The sequence below is a fragment of the Clinocottus analis genome, unplaced genomic scaffold (genome assembly GCF_023055335.1).
Source record: "Clinocottus analis isolate CAN_PGR_092001 unplaced genomic scaffold, fCliAna1.0.p SCAF_11, whole genome shotgun sequence".
Lineage (NCBI taxonomy): Eukaryota > Metazoa > Chordata > Actinopteri > Perciformes > Cottidae > Clinocottus > Clinocottus analis.
The window spans coordinates 17,729,588-17,751,416 of record NW_027175832.1 but is presented as its reverse complement, the minus strand read 5'-3'; the positions used below and the strand labels follow the sequence as shown (position 1 = coordinate 17,751,416).

General features: G+C 42.1%; 1 protein-coding gene across 1 annotated transcript; it reads left to right on the top strand.

Moving 5' to 3' along the window:
- Window positions 1-45: 45 nt before the first annotated feature.
- On the top strand, window positions 46-4,895 carry ube2v2 (ubiquitin-conjugating enzyme E2 variant 2). The gene is made up of 4 exons (XM_068568804.1): window positions 46-111; window positions 3,535-3,683; window positions 3,783-3,908; window positions 4,035-4,895. Exons 1-4 carry the CDS (start codon window positions 96-98, stop codon window positions 4,179-4,181), a joined length of 438 nt encoding a protein of 145 aa, XP_068424905.1. The 5' UTR covers window positions 46-95; the 3' UTR covers window positions 4,182-4,895.
- Window positions 4,896-21,829: the final 16,934 nt, after the last annotated feature.

Sequence of the window (21,829 nt, the reverse complement as noted above, 5' to 3'; positions counted from 1 at the left end):
CCCGTTAGAGGGAACGCAGCAGCGGCGCAGCTGTTCGGCGTTTTAGCGGCTGTGACGTCACGGCTCTTGTGCGCTTCTGGACTCTGCTGAAGAAGATGGCGGCCTCCTCAGGTTCGTGTGCCTTCAAACTATAACGTATACAGCGACACAATTAAAACGTGTGGGCGAAGCCCTCCATCTGTCCGCCGACGTTATGACACCTCGGCCTCACAAAAAACGTGTCAACTCGCTAACGTACACGGGGTTTATCAGAGTCGCTCTCGACCGCCGTTTATTCGTTAATATCTCCGTCTCGGGTAAAGCGAATGCGCTTCGCGGGAGCCGTCTAGCTCCCGGAGCAACCGGGTTGGCTAACCTAGCTTACACCAGCGAGTAGCTTCTCCCCCCTCCCCTCCTCCCCCGTGAGTTGGCTAAAATAGCCCAGGGTGTGAAAAATAAGCATCCGTTTTGCACGTTTGTGTCTTTAAGCGTTTTAAAGAAACCCGCATTGATTGTAAAGTGGTTATACATGTTTATTTGTGTGTAAATGACCGTAAATAATCGCATATTGTGCGAGCTAGCTGAGCTAACCCAAGGCACTAGAATATTCCATGACCGCGAGGCAGCGAGACTCAATCTTGTTGCTAATTTGATCGGAATAAACGTAATGTTGCTATTAATGGTGTGTATTAACTGCCCGGGCACAATATCATTGTGTATCTTAATAACCATTACACTAGTTGTTTAGTGACACATGCGTATTTCTTTTTTTAATGCAGTCTCTGTGACACACCTCACATTGCAACACCGTCACAGTAACGTTAACGTTGAAATGAAGGGTCCGGTTCGTCTCCTTCTTTGATCACTTTCTAACGTTATTGTAGTAATTTATCAGGGTCACGACAGTGTAACTCTCTGGATGGATGCTGGAAGTAACTGTGTGTTAGTCATTGTTGAGCGGGGAGTATAGAAACGCAGCATATTGTTAGCACACGTTGTTTCAGCAAGTAGTCGGAGCCCTTGCTTCGGTATAGCGCCCAGTAGGAAGCGTTGTTGTCAAACTTACCAAGTTAAGTCTTTTGAAGCTGACTTAAAAACAAATTGTTTTTATTTTTATTTTTATTTTCAATGTTCGACGCACTTTCTTTGTCAGTTTAGCCCCACATCACGGGGATGCAATTATAAACTGGATAAACCGGGACATAAACTGGATAAACCGGAAAGTAACTTCAAAATCGAAAGTGCAAGTTTGTGCAACCTGCTGATTCGTTTTTAACCCTGCAAAGTTGTTACTGCCACAATTAAACAAAATATATGCATTTCTACCTGGCACGAATCTGCTCACGTCTTTAGTGTTTAAATATTATGATCCAAACAGCTTTTTTAGTTCTTGAATAAGTAGCCATTGATATTTTAGAGTAACTTAAATCACATTTTTTCTTTTTTTTGACATAGCCCAACATGTGTGCGTCTTGTGTATTAAAACTTTAATTTAATGTAAAAGGATAATTTGATCAATTGACCACAACCATATACTGAGCAGGACACATAGTGAAACATATTTATAAAGTTAATTATTGTGGGTGTTTTTTTAAGCTGAAGCTCAATTATTAAATACATTTTCAGAAAGAGATTTATTAGTAATCATACAAGCCCTTTTTTTAATGGTAAAACAAGCCTGAATATTTGAGGGTTACAGTTTATAAAAACTGAAGATTTGTGGTATTTCCCTTGTCTTATATCACAGTAGACCAATTAATCTTCCGTTTTTGGTTTTGTCTAATTCACCAACAACAAAGCTTTCCAAACACATCCGCCAACCAGCAACGCTTCAATCGCCAAAAACAAACAAAAACTCCTTTTGGGATCAGATTTTCCTTTGACCCCTGTAGTAAAAAGATTAGTATTTAGTTGCCTTTTGATTATTTTAGCCTCTAGAAAATATGTCACTGTTTTCAGACTGCGTTATAGGCAAATTATTATTCAATGAAACGAGAAGGCAATCGGCAGCCTAATTGATTTGTTGATGGATTGTTAATAATTGTGAGTTTCAGCCTGAGTAGTTAAATCATTTCTGAATAGCACTTTCTTGGTACTTATTACTTGACATACTCTGATACCAGTGACGCTGTGGTGCACTAACATTACCAGCGAACATTGGTCTCTTTACCAGTGTTTGAATGTTGATAAAGGACTGAAATCAAATGACCTCTTGTAAGCAAATAACTTTTAAGAAAATGTTAGAGCCACTTAAGGCTCAATCCTTCATCGTGGCCGCTGCACAACAGATGTGAATTATTGATTTTTGGGGTGTGAAGGCATGCTGTGATAAATGTTGGCTGAGATCGGAGGAGGTGAAATGAATGGGTTGATGACGGAGGGAAAATTGTACTGTTTTTTGCCGTGCCTCAGTTGCAGGCCTTTTTTTTTTTTAAGGAACGGGCCTTCATTTGTCTTCAAGATCATGATGATAAAAAGAAGCAGTTTGAGGTTCACGTGAGTGCTGTCCGCTCATCCGCTAGCACTCCTCCTAGGCCTAAAAATGGTTCAGCGGTTACACCCGTCAGGTTGTGTTCAATGCCAACATTTGAACGCCTTGACTGACTAATTTTTAACGGTTTTATGATCAAGTCAGCCGTTTAAACTCTCGGTCATAAGATGACTGGATGTTACCCTGAAACATTTATGAAAGATTAGCAGTATAGGCCCGTGTGCTCTGAGTCTCACGACTGTTTACGAACAACCGTTAAGACTGCAGATTTGTATTAAGCTTTTGGTCTTCAGCAGCATCTGATACCTTGAATGGATATCTTGTGAACAAGGTATCAAATGAAATGCAGCGCCACAGCAGGTAGAGCAGGATGTGCTGAATGCTGGTGCAACATGTGCTTAGCGTACGACACCATTTGCTGTTGTCCCATTTCTTGTGTCAACCATCAATCTTACTCATTAGGAAGCATTACTTTTCTATGATTTTAGAAAGAGGAATGTGTCTACAGTGACAAAACACTTTATCGCAGTTCTATTTCAGAGGAAAACTGTCAACGCAACCATTTTAGGACTCAAGTAACAATTGTTGAACGAATGATCATTATCAATGATTAATTTCTCTCGCTCTCTGTCTGTCACAATTTTATTTTAACGTAGTTTTTGTCTGAATTGCAAAGAGATTTAGCCTATTATTCAAAGATCTGACAAAGAAAGAAGTTGAAAGTATCTCACATCTGAAGAGCAGTAACTAGAGAATATTTGACAAGTGAAAAAGTAGTTGCAGATTCTAGCAGTCAACGAATCGTTTAAGTTCTATTCATTAAAAAAACGGCATAAAGTGCCCGTCACAGTTTTCCAAAGTGAATCTTTTATGCGCACTGATATATTTTTAATAGTTTTTTGACAGTTTATGGCGCAGAGTAATGTGCAGTATACCAGGTGTTGGTTTCACAGATGGCCTTTCATTGTTGGTTTTGGTCTTTTTATGGGACTTGTCAAGCAGTAGGAAAGGAAGAAAAAAAGAGACGTACTTTAAACCCGTTTTCTATTTTTTTGTTGTTTTAGGAGTTAAAGTTCCACGCAATTTTCGCTTGTTGGAGGAGCTTGAAGAAGGGCAAAAGGGCGACGGCGACGGTACGGTCAGCTGGGGCCTCGAGAATGACGATGACATGACTCTCACGTGGTGGACGGGCATGATCATCGGACCAGCAAGAGTAAGCCGACCGAGCACGTGGACTCCTGCCAATGCAGATACTGTCAACTATTCTAGATACTGTTACTGACGTCTACATTTTGTTCTCTTTGTTTTCCAGACCAATTATGAGAACAGAATATACAGTCTGAGAGTGGTCTGCGGATCTAGATACCCAGAGGTGTCCCCGACTGTTAAATTTGTAACAAAAATAAGCATGAATGGGATAGATAACTCCAACGGGGCGGTAAGTGTCCTCACAAATCTCACACGGTCATATACAAGCGTTTCAGATGCTCAGATAATTCACTGTCGCCGCTCCTGTCCCCAATGACTGATTTTGTTGTTTTTTTTGTTTTGTCTCGTCTCACAGGTGGATTCAAGTAGCTTACCAGTTTTAGCAAAATGGCAGATTTCTTATAGCATTAAAATTATTCTTCAAGAGTTAAGGCGTCAAATGATGTCCAAAGAAAATATGAAGCTTCCACAACCACCAGAAGGACAAACCTACAGCACTTAATCACAATGGATTGTTTGACCCCTCTGTCTTAAACCTTACTCTTAGAAATACCGTGTAAAATCATCAACAGGCTCACTTCACACAGCAACAATATCGTCTGCAAGACCAAGATTGGACTTTCTTATTACATAGCTCATTGAAAAGGAAAATGTCCCTGCAGTTAAGCACCGATTAGTTTAAAGACTTCAAGACCACAGTTATCCGCCTTTAAAAAAAAAACACAACATACTTTGACAATGACTTATGTTTGACGTGTTTCGTTTGCTTGAAGAGGGAAGCATGATGCCACGCAGAGGATGTACCAATAAGTTAAAACGACTGACCACTGAAGTAAACGGCAAGATGTGTGTACGAAGGCATGTTCTGTAACTAACACCTAGTGGAAGAGAAGCCACGTCTTTCTGTTTGTTAGTCAAAGTTAGCAGGTTCATTAAAAATATTGATTGCTACGTATTTAACTGTGGCTGTAGTCTCAAAGTAGTGTCACAAGGTAAGACATATATTTATATATGTATGTATACATATATAAACATATTTCTGTATTTGACACATTACCATCATGTTTCTGTTCTGCGGCTCTTTGACATGTAACAGACGTTGAAGCCTGTTCTGTTCTGAAACCCTTGCATTTAACTTCCAGTGACAATGTCAGGTGTATGATCTTGTGATTTTCTGTAATTAAAATCACTGTCTGCAACAAAAAAATGAATCAATCGCAAGCGTGATGTTTATTTGACTCCCCGGCTGCACCTGCACTCACCAGTTTAGCCACAAGAGGGCCTCAGCTGACCAGTAATGCACCGTCATGTTGTTCTGTTGAGTTAGCTCCTGCTGGGTCATGTAACAGAAAGCTTCATGAAACCCATGGGTGATATTTTAGATGCTACTAGTATTCAGAAATGTATAATCAAAATGCAATTTTTTAGACCCTGTGTTACTCATTTGGTAAGATATTTGTCAAATGGACCAGCCGGTTTCTTTCGGATTGATTGATCGTCCATTCAAACCGCGTCATGATGTCACCCAATTCTTCTTTTGGTGCGTAATCACTGCACAGTGTTTGCCAGTAGACATCCAGTGAAAAGCACGGGTGCCGTTCCCTCTGTGACCCTTTGTTGCTTTGCAGCGGTTTGATTATTCACAAAGTTTAATTAAGCAAATGGTCATTTAAAGGGAATTCGCTGCAGATGGCGCGTAATATTCTGTCTTTACTACGCTCGGTTTGTTTATCTGTTTAGAATTATTGTGCATTGCCAAACATTGAGTTGGTGAAGCATCTTTGAATTGAACATTTTAAACCCTATTTACCAGGAAAAATTGAGCCAGACCACGTTCTTTGTTCCAGTAATGACCCGGGAGAGTGGTTGGTCTGTGAGAGAGGGTTAATGGAGTATTTTAGTGGATTTCTGGCTATTTACGTTCCTTTATCCACTGGCACAGGCCTTATTCTGAAAGGATAAGCATTTGATGGTCCAGTCGCCGAACACTGATGTGGCATCAGTCGAGCCACTCGTTTCATTCTCTTTCTTTTGAATTCCTGACAGCCGCTGGGGCCCCTTTTCATACAAGCAAAGCACAACTCTGTCCTCAAAAGCGTTCAAGACGGTCCCTGTCTGCGTGGGACGCATAAACAAGATGAACTGTGGCGGCTTCCACATTCGACCTGCGTGACCTCCGGTGTCATAAATCACCTCCCCGCCGACTCCAGGCCGCTCGTCTTGTCATCGGGGGGCTGAAGTGAGCAAACGTCTGTCGGCCTTTCGTTCCCTCCACGTGCAACACTTGTCGGTGCGGCATGTCGAGAGCTCGCTGTCGTCGATTTAGAAATGCCCTACATTGCTCACCGGAGGTCATGGGATGTGTATTAAATCTCAGAACCGCTGACTTGCATGAAGATGAATAGAGCCACGGAGGCGTCTTGTCTCCGAATACTTCACTTAAGATGAATAAGAATGCTGCATTTGCATGAGAAAAGCAAAATAAACAGAACGGAGAAGAAAAAAAAACATGCTTGCATTGTGAATTTCTGCAGCATTTGCATATCAAAAGTCACTAATTTTAACTATTTCTATTTTCAAGCCTCCATTTGCATAGAGTGAACTTTGATGTGTGTGTGCTTGACTGCCTCTCGTGTCCAACCAGCTCCTCGCTCTGGCCCCTAGAGGGCGCTCTACACTCACGCATGTCCTTGAAAGGGGGGGCTCTGCGTTGGGGGGGCTTCTGTTTAGAGGACATGACGGCCACTGTGATGCTCCCAGGCTCCATTTGTGCACGCTGTCATTATTCCTTTAAAAAAAAAAAAGTGACGCGTTTCGCAGCGTGCTGCAGGGAGCAGCGTCCCGGCTGCTCGGAGGCTACTGTTCCAAAAGGCTCTTCTAGCCGGTGTCCCCGCGTGTCCTTATGGGGCTTTTGTGGTTGTGCACGTTGCCAGATAACTAAGGCCGCGTTTGTATTGTGTGGCCATTAAATCCCTTCGAGCAGGCAAGATTCCTTATTTCAATTCGGGTGCATGTGCATGTGCGTGGGTGTGAGATGAGCCAGCGCCTGCCTGACTGCTGCGGAGGATGACCTCACTCTTCCTCAGTCTCTGAGCAAGATGAGATTTGACTTTCTGGATGTGACAGTGTATGGGCCTTAACTTCCATCAGCTATGCTCTCCTTGCTTGCTTGCTTGCTTGTTGTTTTGTCCACTCCATCCGTCTCCCCGCTCCTCTCGGAAGTCATGAATATGAATCAGAAGTGGTTTGTGTTGCAGCCAGTTCACTCGGCAGCACAGTCATCCCCAAATATGAGCGACGCCGCCCCGGGTTACGCAGGCTTATTCCTTTATTCACCATATGTATTTCCAGAGCAGTCCTTTTTCTCATGGTGACTACTCTCTTTTTTTTTTGTTGAGAATCTTATTTAAATGGAAGTAGGAAATCCTTCCTTGACTATTTAACCTCCAGCCCCATCAGACTAATCTGAATTTCAAACGTGCACCTGCACAAGAGCTCTAGCTGAAGCTATTACACTTGTACCACTCGGGTTATTTTAGGTTCTTTATAAGCCGCCGTCCGGGGCGAAAATAGAGAGTTCTACTGCTCCGGGTTGGAAGGGGATGAAGGCAGAGAGCCGGAGGGAGCTGTTCGGTGATCTAAGATGGGAAGGAATGCGGTGAGGAGGACATATACGTACGTCTCGTCTGCCGGCAGACTGCTGGAACCAGGCCTCCGCTGCCAGAGCGCTCACCTTTTGCCCCAAAGGGCCAAAAGGTTGCGTCTCGCGTCTGTTGATACTGTATAAAAGCTTTGTCTTCTTTATGGCCACTGAAGGGAGAATGCGTCTGTCTTCCTGAGAAACCTCACGTGTTACCATTCCTTAAAGCCTCATCATAACTTACTTATAGAGCTTCACGGAGAGGAGAGCTCTTCTAGTCCGATTAAAAACCAAATGTAACAAAAGGTTTAGTTTAGTTGAGGTGAAAGGGAGGACATTAAGGCGCACAGAACAACAGAAATGTAAAGGATGACACAGTAAGTGAATGTAAAGATGCAGGAAATTAGGTGACAAAGCAATAAATACATCCAGAAATAATAAACTACATACAAAATGATGACTTTGAAGTTTCCCATAAGCCAGGATTTGACATAAGATATTGATGCTTTCTTATTTTATTTTTTGCTATGCACAAAAGTCACATAATCCCATTCCTGGGAGGTATCCATATTGGTAATAAACCTTAAAAGCAGTGACACAGATCAGCAACACAAGCTCCACTTCTGCAGTTGTCTTTCTTCCACGAAGTTACCAAAAATAACTCGCGTTAGCATGGTACGCTACTGTGAACCACGGCTACACGTTTTTTTCCCCGTGATGGTTTCATATCGGCCTTCTGTCCTGTTTACGTTGTGAAACGTTGGTTAGCTTTAGGCAATAAAACTAAAGTCACGTGTTTATAAAGGTTTGGGAAACAGATCACGGGTTTGCGTTACGGGCTTAACTTTCTTACGCAACGTGCAAAAAGTCAACGCTGATTTCTGTTTTCGCAAAGGGACACGATCAGCGATGTCCTGGGTGGAAGTGTCGGTTTGAGCATGTTAGCAGATGTTAGCGCTCATCGGGAGACTTGTTTCTGTCTCTTTTAGCTCCGATTTGTTCTCAACCAAACCCTGAAGGAAACAGTAAAGCTGGGGCGCATGAAAACAAAAACAATGAGCTTGAAATGTGAACAGCTTTGTTGAAGTTGGGAGCTTCTTCTCCGTGACCTCCTCACAGAGAATGACCCCCACGTCACATTTAGTATTTATCAATATGAACATGTTGATTAGTGCAGCCTCATGTGTGTCTCCTCTTACCCTTCAATCGCAAACAAGTAGATGAAGTCAGAGCAAAGAAAATTGGCTACGAGTCTAATGAAATATGATTTTCTCCGCCAAAAATATGAGTGATGTTGTTCACCTTCACCCGGAGTCTCTTACGGCAGATTACTCTCTCACTGACATCCTAAACTCGCGTTTGGATCCAAACGTTACACAGAATTAAACAATGTATTAAAATCGTGGGCAGCGTGAGTATTTTATTAAGATAATCAGTATCAATGACACTGTTTGCTTGAGATAATTACCCACACGGACACTTTTCTTCGGGGGTGGGTCTGTGTGTTTAAGTGCTGTATTTACAGTGAGATAAATGAATGGCCTCCTGCTCTCGCTGTGAGAAAAGAGACTGTGGATTGAAACCACATGTCCGTTGCCCTGCCGGCTCTCTGGGCTATTGACATGCACTTCACAGAAGCATCCGCATCAGGATACGCTGCGGCAGCGAGCACTTGAGGTCATTTTTATGCTCGCGGATGTGAGACCGAGAGACTTTGGGACAGGCTTGAGTTATAGGAACGGCTTTGATATGAATCTGCTGTCGGCGTCTTCTTGATGTACGGCTCTCGCTGGATGTGTGCAACACAAATCCAAGAGTCAGCGTGCCGCTTGTAACTGTGCACAACCTTCTTCTCGGGTCAAAGCGACACAGAACAGGGCTTCTTACAAAATGTTGCAAAAAGCAGGAAGAGAGGGGAGGGGAGGGGGGAGAAAAAAGCAACGAGCAAATCGTCTGTGTACTCACTGCATTCCAGGTTATTTATACAGAGTGAAAAAAACGTGTAGACTTCATGTCTCTACTTGGTGAGAACTATTAAATTACTGGTGGATGTTTTTAATTACTTCACATAAATGTTGGAACATAACACTTCTCCAGTGTTTTGAGGAGGTGGAGAAGGGGGGAGGGGGGGGGGGGGGTCCATAATGCCTCACATGTTTAGGGAAGCACTGGCTTGCACTTAATCATGGTGGTCCCTGTGTGATTCTGGCGTTGGAAATGTGGCTTTGTGAGAGAAAAGTGAGCATTCCTTCTGCTGGCGCAAGGGAGAGGAAATGGGTAATAAAACCAAGAGTCAAAAAAAAAGAGAAGAAAAAAGCCTCGGCGGCGTGCTGGAGCCAGTGATTCTGGGATCCACTTAATTGCTCTTAAATGAAAAAGATTTTTGGCTTCCCATTCGCTGTGTTTAAAGAAAAGTCAAATCCCACATGTATACCAGCCAAGCGGTGACTTCTCATTCGGCAGTATGAGCACTAATCCCCCTCTTTCAGTGGTGCCATCGGTAATATTATTATTAATATTGAGAAAGCCGCTGTTTCGCAGTCAGCAAACGCCAGAAGAGGCAGAAATTTACCGAGGCCAGCAAAGTCACTTGGGGGGAGGGGGGGGGGAATAGGTATCAATACTTGTTTGTTAAATGTTGTGTTTCTTTGTCTTTGACAAATTGCTGTCTTTGCTTTGACATTAGTAATGGCAATGCTGTTTGTAGTCGTTATTTCATGATATTTTGGCCGACTTTGCGGTTTTATCAAAGGCAGTTTGCAGTAAATTCTCCTCACAGCTACGGCGAGCCTCGAGCTTTGGGTGTGGAGACGTGTTCAGATTGTACTTCAACAGAAGTCTTACCAGCAAAATGTGCTTACACTTCCAGAATAGTATGATATTTGAGAATGCAGTATTCTTTTTGTTGTAGCTGGTATACTACTTTTTATGCAGTTTTTGCCTGGACAATCTTAATGAAAACCTGTCAAATAAATCTAGTGCAGTAAAAGGTACAATATGCACATTCCCTGCTGAACTCTAGAGGAGTGAATGACATGGAAATACTCGAGTAGAACATTATACTGAAGTACAGTACTTGGCTTTATACTCCCCACCTCCATTTTCTCATCTTATGGCATAATGTCCTCCAAGTGCGTGACCTCTCGTTGAGTAAAACCCGTCCCGCTCGTCCTTCCCCGCGTCGCCATCGTTGGCCGTGAGCGTGACGGCCCGAGTGTGAAGACGCCACTCAGCGAAGCCATTAAGGCCCGAAGTGCCGCGCTAAGCTGTCATGTCGTGTCACGCCGCTTCTTTTGTACTCATTAATTGTTGAGAGAAGTGTGTCACATCCTGTCAGGCTGACTGCTGGCATCCCTCCGGTCACCCCTCGGTGCCCGGTGCCCGCTGACGCTATTGTGGCAGCGACGGCCGCAGAGGACAGGAGCGCCGGGCCCTGCAGGATGTGGGACAATGCTGGGAAGGAAGAGGAGGGAATCCCGGAGCTGTGTGCAGAAGGCCCGGTCAGCCGAGTGTCTCTGAGAGCACTCCCCCGTGACTCCCCCCCCATCTGCCCCCCACCACACCCCCTCCTCTTCCCCCAAGGATAGACTCTGTCATCTTCTCACCTTATGTGTGTGTGTGTGTGAAGGGAATGAGGATGAAGACTTCTTCACAGGTTCTAAGAGGTGATATCCTCATTTGGTTTGCTTCAGTGGAGTAGCACTTTGTTTGAACCCTTTTAAGAGCATTTATAGGCAGTATATAAACCCCTAATAGACACTTTATAACACACATAGTAGATTTAAGGAGCTGTAAGGATATTATATCAGGGGTGGACGAAGTACGCAGAGCTTTTACTGAAGTAAAAGTATGTGAGTTTCTTGTTTTTTAAACTAAACGTACAAAAGTATTAACATGTAAATATACTATAAGCCCCAAAAGTAACAGTTTGATTGATTTATGTATTTATCACTTTAATGATGCAACTGGTAACGGTGGGGATGATTGGAATGGATTATTTAAATGTCGCTCTTCTTTTGTTTGTGGTTTTTAGTTTTCATTTTTATTCTCAAATGTGCAAATATACAAAGCTGCAGGAGGACAAAATGCGCTTCTTCCCTTCTGTTCGGCAGGATGATCTTGTGTAAGTAAAAAGCTAACGCTAGCCTTTAAACAGACTGCACAATAGTGACCTTTTGTACTTTTAAAATTCATAAAAGGGGTACTTAACTAAGCGTTAAAATCTCTTAAGCTTGTGTTAACCATAAACCTTATTTTGGACGTCTAACCTAAAAAAAAACATTGACTTCAAGGTGAGGAAACTAGATATGCAGCGTTCTCTTGGTCAATGTCTTGATGTTATGCTACTTAGCTCCTGGGCTAACTCAAAGGGGAAATAACATGATCATTCTGAGGTTCATACTTATATTTTGTATTTCTACTAGAACATGTTGTCTTGCTTTAATGTTTAAAAACAGTTTATTCTAATGAAATGCATGTGACTTGTTGAATCACATGTTTTCTGACCTCGGCAGCCCACAAAGAAAATGACTGGGTTGTCTTATTTCACAGTTTGTGGGTTGGGAGGTGCTCCAGATCCCCAAATGTATGTGCACAAGCACCAACAAAGTGAGAAAGACTTTTTCATGATATATGAGCTACGGTACCGTTAGCCAGCAAGCAAATGTTAGATATAAACAAGACAATATATCCTCAAAGTATACATGTTATTGCTATATTGCTATCAATATAGAGATGTCACAAAAAAAGTATGAAACATACATTTTTTCATGTATAAAATTGTCTTGTATTAGTGTATAGATTGTGTAGTATGGTAATAGTGAAGAGAATCACAGTTAAATGTACAATATACCAGACAAAAATAAACTTCTAACTGGTTTATAACGCAGTATGATGTAGTTCTAATGATACAAAAGGACATTTATACATACTCATCACTTGATAGATGCATAAAACAAATTAATGCATTTAAATTTCATGGGAATCCATCCCATAGTTAAGGTGAGGGTAAAGGTCAAGCTCAAAGTCAGGAGGGTTCATCCTCTGGGCACCATGAATGTCCGTAAAAAAATGTCAATCCATCCAATGTTTGTTGAGATATTTCAGTCTGGACCAAAGTGGTGGAGCTCGACATGCCTGAAGTCAAATCTGTTGACAACATTCTGTTGTTATAAACCATTTATTAATAATTCATAGACTGCTGAATGCATAATTCACCTGCTGCCAGCTTAAAAACGTCTCTTAAAGAGATGAAATAGGATCCAAATGAAAGCGTTTCGGTGAGCTCAGTTCTAAAAGAAACAGAAACAATGACATGGGATGTTGTCATGTTTGCACGGTCAGTTCCACCACACGTAACGCCGCCGCATGACGGACCTCTTTCTGCGCATGAGTCGACGCTATATGGAGCAGTTACAGGCCGCATGGCGCGGACAGCGACTTGATGAAGGAAGAATCTGCGGCGTCGGGATGCGGTTCGCAATTTGCTCCTGCTGAGTAGCTGAAATGCAGTGACACAATCAAAAAAACACACACACAGAAAAAAAAAATCAAATTTGCAAGACCGGACCTTTTAAGGTTCTGCCCCTTGGCCACTTGAAAACGTGTCTCTCAACCACAAAAGATGATGTACTGGATTGCGCTACAGACAAGCGGGGGAGCAAAATAGATGTCCAAATATTTCCATGGCTCCTGTGGCCTTCTGCTCGCATAGTCCTGGCATGAGCTCATCGGCGTGCGGCGAGTTTGTGCTCCCTCAGCACTGTTCTTTCCCAGTCTGTAAGTATCAATGTCGAAGCTAAGTAGGCATTGACAAAGTTCTCCGCGCTCCCTTTCCCCCCCCCTCACTACCCACCAGACTCTGGCTCCACTTGCTGTTGAGGGTAGAGGTTTTTCATAAATGCAGATTATATCTTTGTGTCACCGAACACCGACCTGCAGGCGCAGGTCACGCTCGCAGGTTTGACTAAAATATTCTGGAAGGCTCGGCGCGGTCCCGTTCTCGGCCAGGAGTCTGGGCGATAGCGCCATTGATCATCAGATGCAATAAAGTATCCGTTCTCTGTGGTCTGTAATGTCTTTTTAAGTGAGATCACTGTATGAAACAGTTATTTCTTTTATTCCCTCTGAGCAGTTATTTTTGTTACGCTCTGATCCAAAATGGAGAAAAAAGAAAGAAATTGCAGCGAAGACCCTCCTTCAGGGGGGGATAAGCATTCTTTTCAACTGCAGTTCAAATCTCCCAACGAGTGACTCTTCTTTTGTGGTATTTAACCAACGAAATAAATTGACACGAAATGTATTCCCGATAATGCAAACATCGGGAACAGAGGAGCCAGAAATAACTCTTCCCAGGCAAGATGTGGAAGAGATTAAAGGCTGAACCAACGAAATGAGCGAGTGGAGGCGGGAGGTTGGAAAACGAGATGGGGTAGGGGTGAGGAACGAGGAGAGGTAAGAGGAGGTGAGGAGATGGTGTCTGCGGGGGTGAGTGTGAGTATGTGTGTGGTGCGGTGCGGTGTGTGTGTGGGGGGGGGGGGGGACTCGGTCCACAGAGGGTCTGCAGAGTGAGTCGACAGGCGAGAACTGAGTCTGGGAGAGGAGGGAGGGGGGGGGTGGCCCCGCGAAAAGGAACTCATAAAAGTCACATTTGTTGGTGATGCATGAGGAAGTGAAGCCAGCTTTGGCACATGTGTCTGTGGTGCTAAATTAACTGTTAACACAAATAATCAAAGTGCAGGGCCCATTGAGCGCTGGCGCCAGTGAAATGAGGGGGGAGCGGCTGGCCCGCTGCTCTCTGAGAAGCAACAAGCCGCAGACTTTGCAGCGAGCTTTAGCAGGTGGAGGTCTACGGGGGCTTTTCACAGGATGGAAGTGCTTACAAAACAGGCCGTCCAGCCCTCTGACAGAGGAAAACACCGCCGCACTCCTGCTTTCCAGCTATTGTGTGGAAGCGTGCTTCTCTTTTTAGATCTTTCTTTGTAAATCCTGACGACTCAGAGTACTGACGGCATGGCACCAGCAATTACCTCTTTGGCTGGCTGATGGTGATTAAAATGTCACTATTGTGACCTTGGGAGGGTTTTTTTTGTTATATCCCAGGCTCTCCGGGCTGCACACAGGAGGTCCAAACTGGACTTCCACGCGACAACATGATGTTGCCACAGAGCGGCCTTTCTGAGTTGAGATAATCTCCTCACAGCAACCAATGAGCTTTTATGAGAGTCAACCTCCCTATTGGCTTAATAAAATAGATCTTCTTACTCCTGTTGGAACAAGCTGCAACTGATGTCAAACAAAATGAGACTTCTTGTGTTTACACAGTTATCAGCTCCACTTCACATGATATTATTGGTCCTGAAAGGAATAGTTAAACATTTTAAAACACAAGCTTTATTTGCTTTCATGTCATGAGAAGATTGATACCACACACGTCTGTTTGTTCAATAGGCGTTGGAGGCCAGCGGCCCGTTAGCTTAGCATAGTATAGCACGACGACCGGAAACAGGTGGAACCGGCAAACAGGTTTTAAACAGAAAGTTGAAGTTTCTACATTTTGTTTTTTTGTGCTGATTATTAAATATACAAGATAAAATTAACGAGTTGATAGCAGACGGATTTTATTACCTTCAGACGGCGCCGAGTTAGCGGTTTCCACCTGTTTCCAGTTTTAATGCGAAGCTAATGTATACAACACTGTCATTATTTACTCCATATTTGACTTAATACTGCATATTTAATATGTTCTATATCCACTTTTTACTCACTCACTATACATACATTATTTTATTTTCCATGTTCGCAGTCTCCAGAGACGGCAATTAAGCATTTCACTGCACACTGCGTATGATTGTGATAAATAAATATTTGAATCATGGAAATATGAAAGTGAGCTTTGCGATAAAACCACATCAACGGAGAATCAGTGAGAGGGAAACAAAGTAAATGAGACTATGTCTCAGCCCCGTGAACCAAATAATATTCAAATTGAGTTAAAAGTAAAACAGAGCAAGATGTCGCTGTGTTTTCAGAGCGCAATTCAAACATGATATCTTTGATGCCTCTATGCAAGATTAAACAACTGAGCAGCATTTAAATTCGTCTTTACAAGACCATTTCAGCTCTAGTCACCCCTCCTCCCTCCCACCCTGCCAAAACAGTCACGTCGTGAGGGGAAAATAAATACAACAATTTGGAAAAAGTAATACCCTGCAGCTTTGTGACATCAGCACAAAAGAAGCATGGCCCCCGATGCTCTCCACTTCCCATGCAGCCCACAACTGGGCTGTAGACCGAGGTTGCCTGGCGCCACAGTCATCATGTATGTCAGTCACTTGCAAAACTCACTGTTTTCCTTAGAGGATGAGCTAAGCTCCTCCTTTAGCCCTAACGATTTATTTTAGACTCCAGCGTCCAGAGACCCCCTTTCTTGAAATCCCAGTTTATCTTGGCCATGTTGTTTCAATATGAACCAATCAGCTTAGCCTCCAGTGGAATGTCCCCCGAGACTCGCCTTTGGTTTCCCAATAGGCCCATTCATTTTGAGGACACAAGTTTAACATCTGGTTTGCATTAACGCTGCCTACAATAGCTCTCATCTCGGACTCAGTCGCACAGGAGGAACAAGAGGGCAGAGGCTCCCTGCAGGAACATTTGATGCTGAAACATATGAAGAAAGTTGAGATTGAAATCACTGAAAGAAATACGTTTTAATAAAATATGCCTAATACCACTCTCACTTCTGTATGATGAAAAATGTTGCTGGTGACAATAGCCAGTTAGCTTAGCTTAGCATAAAAGCACTTCATGTTGAACTGTTTGCATTTTGTTGAGTGTAAAAAAAAGTGTAAAAACTGCAATTTGTTGCACAACCAGCCGAGCGGCTGCTTTCCAATTGTTGTTTTCTCACTTTGGAAATTGCAGAGATTCAACAGAGATGATATTTGGTATTAATTAATGAGCTTTGCAGGTGCTGGTAGGTGGATTTGTTATGTTTAGACACCCAGGCTAGCTGTTTCCCCCTGTTTCCAGTCATTATGCTAAGCTAACCTCACCAGCAACAGCAGCATATTTCGGAAACCAAGCAAAGATGCATCTTTCCCAAAATTGTTGAACTCCATTATTATTGTATATCCATGTGTGAGTGTATCTCTCCGTACAGTGTCTCATTGCACATGTAGCTGGATGTCTTAGGATTCGTTGGCTTGACCTCCAAATGTGTGAAAATTAGGCTTTGTGCCACTGCAGAGTGCTGCGCGGACAAATCTCTGTGATATCAGACAAGAACACTTTAATGCTCCGGTAATTGGCCTTCCCCGTTCCAAGTGGATCCAGATGTGTCGTTGTGGGGGGTTCGTCCTTCGAGAGAGAGCACGCCGATCCAGCAGGTGCACGTCTCAGGTAAAGGCTGCTGATAATGGACCACTCCTCCCCTCCTCCCCTTCCTCCCTGCCTCCCTTTTTCATTTGTAACACCGTGGAGAGCAGTGCATTGTGGGGGCTGCCTACATGCATGCCGAACGGAGAGCAAGACGGGGAAGCAGGCAAGGGTGCTCTAAGTCTCTTATCTGGTTGTTGAAAATGTCTCTAAAAAAAAATCCAAAATAAAATCATCTGAAGTATCCTTCAATTAGGCTGCGCTCAGAAAAGTGTAATCCCTTTGCCCGCAGTGTTAAGGCGCCTTTCGTATCTGCCTTATCGAATAAGTATCTCAGGTAGATAAATAAAAAGCTAAACTGCTGTGCTGTAAACTTACATTGTTCTTGCAACAAGCTGTATCTCTGTCTGGTGGAGTTAAACTTAATGGAGCTTTGACATTCAAGGAAATACATTAGACGCTGGTTATCTATAGTTGTAACTGCCCAAATTGCTTTCTCTGTATTCATAAAACAACTCAGGCACATTGTTTATGTCTGCTTCATGTGTATTTACACGGCTGCTGTCTATTGTTACTGCGGAGCCAACTTTAGTGAACTCGATTAGAAGCTCGATGCAACTGGGGTTGCAATGTAAACGGTACGATAGCAGTTTCACTGTATTACACCAATTTATTATTCTTATTTTTATGACAGTTATAATGACCCCAAGTGGAATAAGAACTGAATTATAATAATAAACAGTTATTGACTTGATAGAAACATGCAACTAAAGCATGTTATTACACTAAAGAAAGTTTCCATGTTAGTAGCACTATAGCATGTTACATCAAATACAACATAATTAATGATAACATTAGCTGCTTTAAATTATGATTGTTACCAATAAACCTACAGTGTATCCTGTCTGCTCCTGTCTGTACCTTTAACCCACACACTCACTGATATTTTTAGTACTTTAGTAGAACGAATGTCCTCAGAATGATAACCGTCATTTTTATTACAGCGGGATACTGTTACAATGTGGATTTAAGCAGAAACGATTTTGTCAAAGGTTTATATGTGACATCAGCAAAATCCAATTGACCTCTTTTCAATCTGCTATTGACTCATTGACTGTTCATGCAATCAAAGAAATTGCTTTTCACCCTACCGGGCTTGAAAGCAGCGCAGCTTCACAGATCACCGTGACACACTCGCGCCCGTCTGTTTGAAGAATGTTGAAACCGACGCACACGCCGCAGATGAGACACATTCCCACACTACCGATGGGACGTAATGTTCATTCGACTGGCGTCGCCGCTCTGACTTTCCTCTTACTCATCCGAACAAATGTATCATCGGGTTTTTACGACGTTCAAAATCAGACCATTTCTGTTATTCATCTGTTTATAGTTTGGGAGTCGAAGTTTATTTGCTAAATTCATCATTTATTGTGTGTTTAATGACACGATTATGTTTCTTTTTGGATATAATATGTTCCACATCAACTTGTTTACTCAAGTAGTGAACTATTTTCTTTTTTTGTTCAATTAGCCTCATAACAATATAACAAATTAAATAAGCACACGTCCACCCATATCGCACATCAATAACTAAATAAATAAAACAATTATAGCAAAGTGTAGTTGTGAGGGAGAGAAAGCAAGCGGTGCTTTGAGCTAAATGCTAACACCAGCATGCTAACATTGTCTCAATGCTAATTTGCCGGTGTGCGCCATCTTAGCGAAGCGTGTGAGCAAGCTAACAGCTGCTAATTAGCTCTAAACCCAAAATACTGACGAGGCCTCCGGGAGATCAGTTTTACAAATATCTGGTCATGAACCAAATTATTCAATAAATTACAAGCTTGACCTCATGGTGGCGCTAGAGGACCGGTCAGGGGATCATCGAACTCAACAGGGTTCGTCCTCTGGGGATCATGAATGTCTGTAACTAAGGTTTTCTTACAATGCTCCCATTATTTGTTGAGTTATTTCAGTCTGGAATAAAATCGGGGATTCACAGACCATCCTTAGGGAATCATATGTAATGAAATGATAAAAACACATTCGCATAACACAGAATGAAAAAATAGAAATTAACCATTAATTAATTATTAAACTATAAAACTGAATGACGTTTTTTTTTTCATGAAACGATGCGAATGCCTGGACTAATGCCTGGACTTCCTCTGCATTGTCCTGCAGTGTGTGAGGGTGGATGTTAAGGTCACTGATTCACAGGCACTAACTTTGTGTCAGACTTCATATTAAATCCTAGCCATGCTCAGTCTATGGCGTCTCTCTGAAGCCCAAACATTTTGACCTCTGACCTCCGGGGAGCTTTGGTTTACAGCCAGAGTTAACAGTGCTGATAGCACGCTGAGAACCTGCCCATTTGATCCAGGAGACAGCTCGCTCTGGACTGTTTTACAACCAGCGTTATCCAGCAAGAAAACCTCCGAGATAACCTCGCGCATGCTTTGCTCCACACTTCCATGAATCCATATTGTTATCCGCCTCAAACTAGAGAGTACAGGTACACAACAACATGAACTAGATTGGAGAATTTATCAATGAACAAGTTATTTAATGGTCCCAGAGTCAGGATTATAGTACAGCGTGGTAGGTTATGTCATCCAGGACATCATCCTATCATCCTGGACAGACCTGAAAGGATGTATAAACACAACAAGTGACTTTCTGTGTTTTACACAAAGCAGGACAGACTCTGTGCTGTGTGATGTACTCGTAAAAGACTCTCTGGGACTTCTCAGTGGGGGAGGAACCGCTGGGGTCTCGCGTTGTGTGTGGGTGATGATGAGGGGGGGGGGGGAAGAGCATCACAATTTATTGTTTAAAGAAAGATGACAGTAAGAACCATTTAATTAATTTTTTTAGAGAAGTAATTAACGTTTTTAATAATGGCTAATATATTACTTTTAATTGCTTTATACGTCAGTCAGAGGCTGTTAATGAGAACAACTTTACTGCAAAATTTCTGACTCTTGCCTGTTTTTTTCTATTAATTTGGTAATAATGCCGTATGTTAGTCATAAATAAATGGTCTCACCTTCAATAATGCCATCTGGTCTACAGTTGGGAATATAATATTATGAAATGTTTTTACAATAATCCATCCTGTCTGCAGTCAGACATGTTGTTAAGTTACTGAATACAAAGTGTCGTATTAGGAGGTGATGAAGGGGAGATGCTCACCGAAGAGATTTCAATAAATCTTAACTCAAGGTCCTCTAACTAGTTCCAACTCCATCTCAAAGTCTTTATTAGCAGAGAGCTTCAGTACAGAACTTTAGTCACGTGATAATAACACAAGGAGAGCTTTGTTTGTTGTTTTCTTATTCAGCTCAATATGGAGTTCAGGTTAAGTTAAACATGACAGGAAGCAACGTGTGTTTGTCAGGGTTCTAATATTGATGATTCACAAATCAATACAAGAGGTAAATATGATGTTGTGAAGAGGATAATATGCATCTGGACGCTGGTTTCATCACAAATGATTTGTTGGATGTCACAGCCTCCCAAAATGAAAACACACAAATCATCTCATGCGTACAATTATATAATCATCAGAATCAGGACCATTTATTGCCAAGTGACTTTGCACAAACAAGGAATTAGTCCTGGCGGAAAGTGCACAACATTTAACAATAACAACAATGAACATTTAAATATATATATATATATATATATATATATATATATATATATATAGTTATAGTTATAGTTATATATAAACCTATATATATACATATATATATCGACAGATAATACAAAATGAAAGTATAAGCATTGAGATAAAACAAGTAAAAAAAAAAAAAACAATAATAATAATACTAAGTAAAGTTCACGGAATGAAGTTATTGATTGTGTGAAGGTGACAGGTGAAGGGTAAAGTGATGCAACACCGGCAACAAAAATAATGCAAACTAAATATTGACTTTGGTAAATTATGGTTGGAATCCTGTTTCTTCATCCTCTGACGCACCTTCATGGCGATGAGCCATACAGGTGCCTCTCTCCTACAACGCACACTAATTCAACAATTATTCTGAATATGACAATATTCCAAACTGGATGTGGCTCATGAAAACAGCACATCCCATTTAGATATGCTTACTTATGCTTTATTCTGGATAGAGTATTTTTAAATTAAGAGGGATATGCTGATATATTCAGTGTTTTCTTTCTTTAGCAGTCTTCACGTGACGTGCACGGCCTCTTTCCTGTTGACGAGCAGCTCTGGTCTTCGTGCACATGGTCGTACAAAAAAACCCAACGAGTTAGCACTTTGCAGAGATGCAAGCCCAAAAATAAAAGCTGACATTTCTGGTCCGAAAAGAAGAAACACACCTACTTTGAAAAATAATGAAAGACCTGGACCTTAACGGGTTTTTGGATTTGAGCAAAAAAAAAAATAGCAACGACGACCTTCTCAAGGCGCTGGTTGAAGGAAGGAAAGCGAGGGGGCTGCGTTCGCAGTGTGGAACTAGTCCACCACCCGGTTACTTTGATTATTTGTCGAATATTCTTTGTTATTATGTGAACAGCTGAGTAGGAATATTGTCTTTTTTGAAATATTAGCAAAAACAGGAATATTTCCGGTTAATCTCGCCACAGACTTGCTCGTTAATGCAAATCCAAAAGGCTCGGTCACCATCGTGTTTCCTCATTCGGCGATAGATGAGCACTCATCAGATATGAATTAATTATATATGATGATCTTATAGATCATTACTGACTAAACAATCGCATTAACACACTCAAAAATCGGCCTGTTTTGTTCGCTTTGTGAAGCGGTCCGGTGAATGAAAAGTATATGCGACTTGCAGTGAATTGTTAAACTTATGCAAAACCACCAGCGTGACCTTTTGAGTAAAACAGAGAGGCAGCTTATTAATGATGTAAAAAGGTCAGTAAGTTATATGTGGACCTTCTCCCGCGGGGGAAAAAACCAACGAGACACAGTTGTGTTAAACATAATGTAACATACAAGTTAAAAAAAATATACGATTATGTGTAGTTACTCTTCAAGAAGCTTCTTGCATCCACGGGGTAATGACCGTGAATCTAATCAGTGTATTCAGACCCCCGTATTATTTGAGCCGCTGATGCAGCAACTGATTCGTCACATT

What these genes read in the sequence shown, in the direction of transcription:
- ube2v2 (XM_068568804.1), top strand. An exon ending in TGATCATCGGACCAGCAAGA is followed by an intron (nt 3,684 to 3,782) that starts GTAAGCCGACCG and finishes TTTGTTTTCCAG; the next exon opens with ACCAATTATGAGAACAGAAT. An exon ending in TAGATAACTCCAACGGGGCG is followed by an intron (nt 3,909 to 4,034) that starts GTAAGTGTCCTC and finishes CTCGTCTCACAG; the next exon opens with GTGGATTCAAGTAGCTTACC.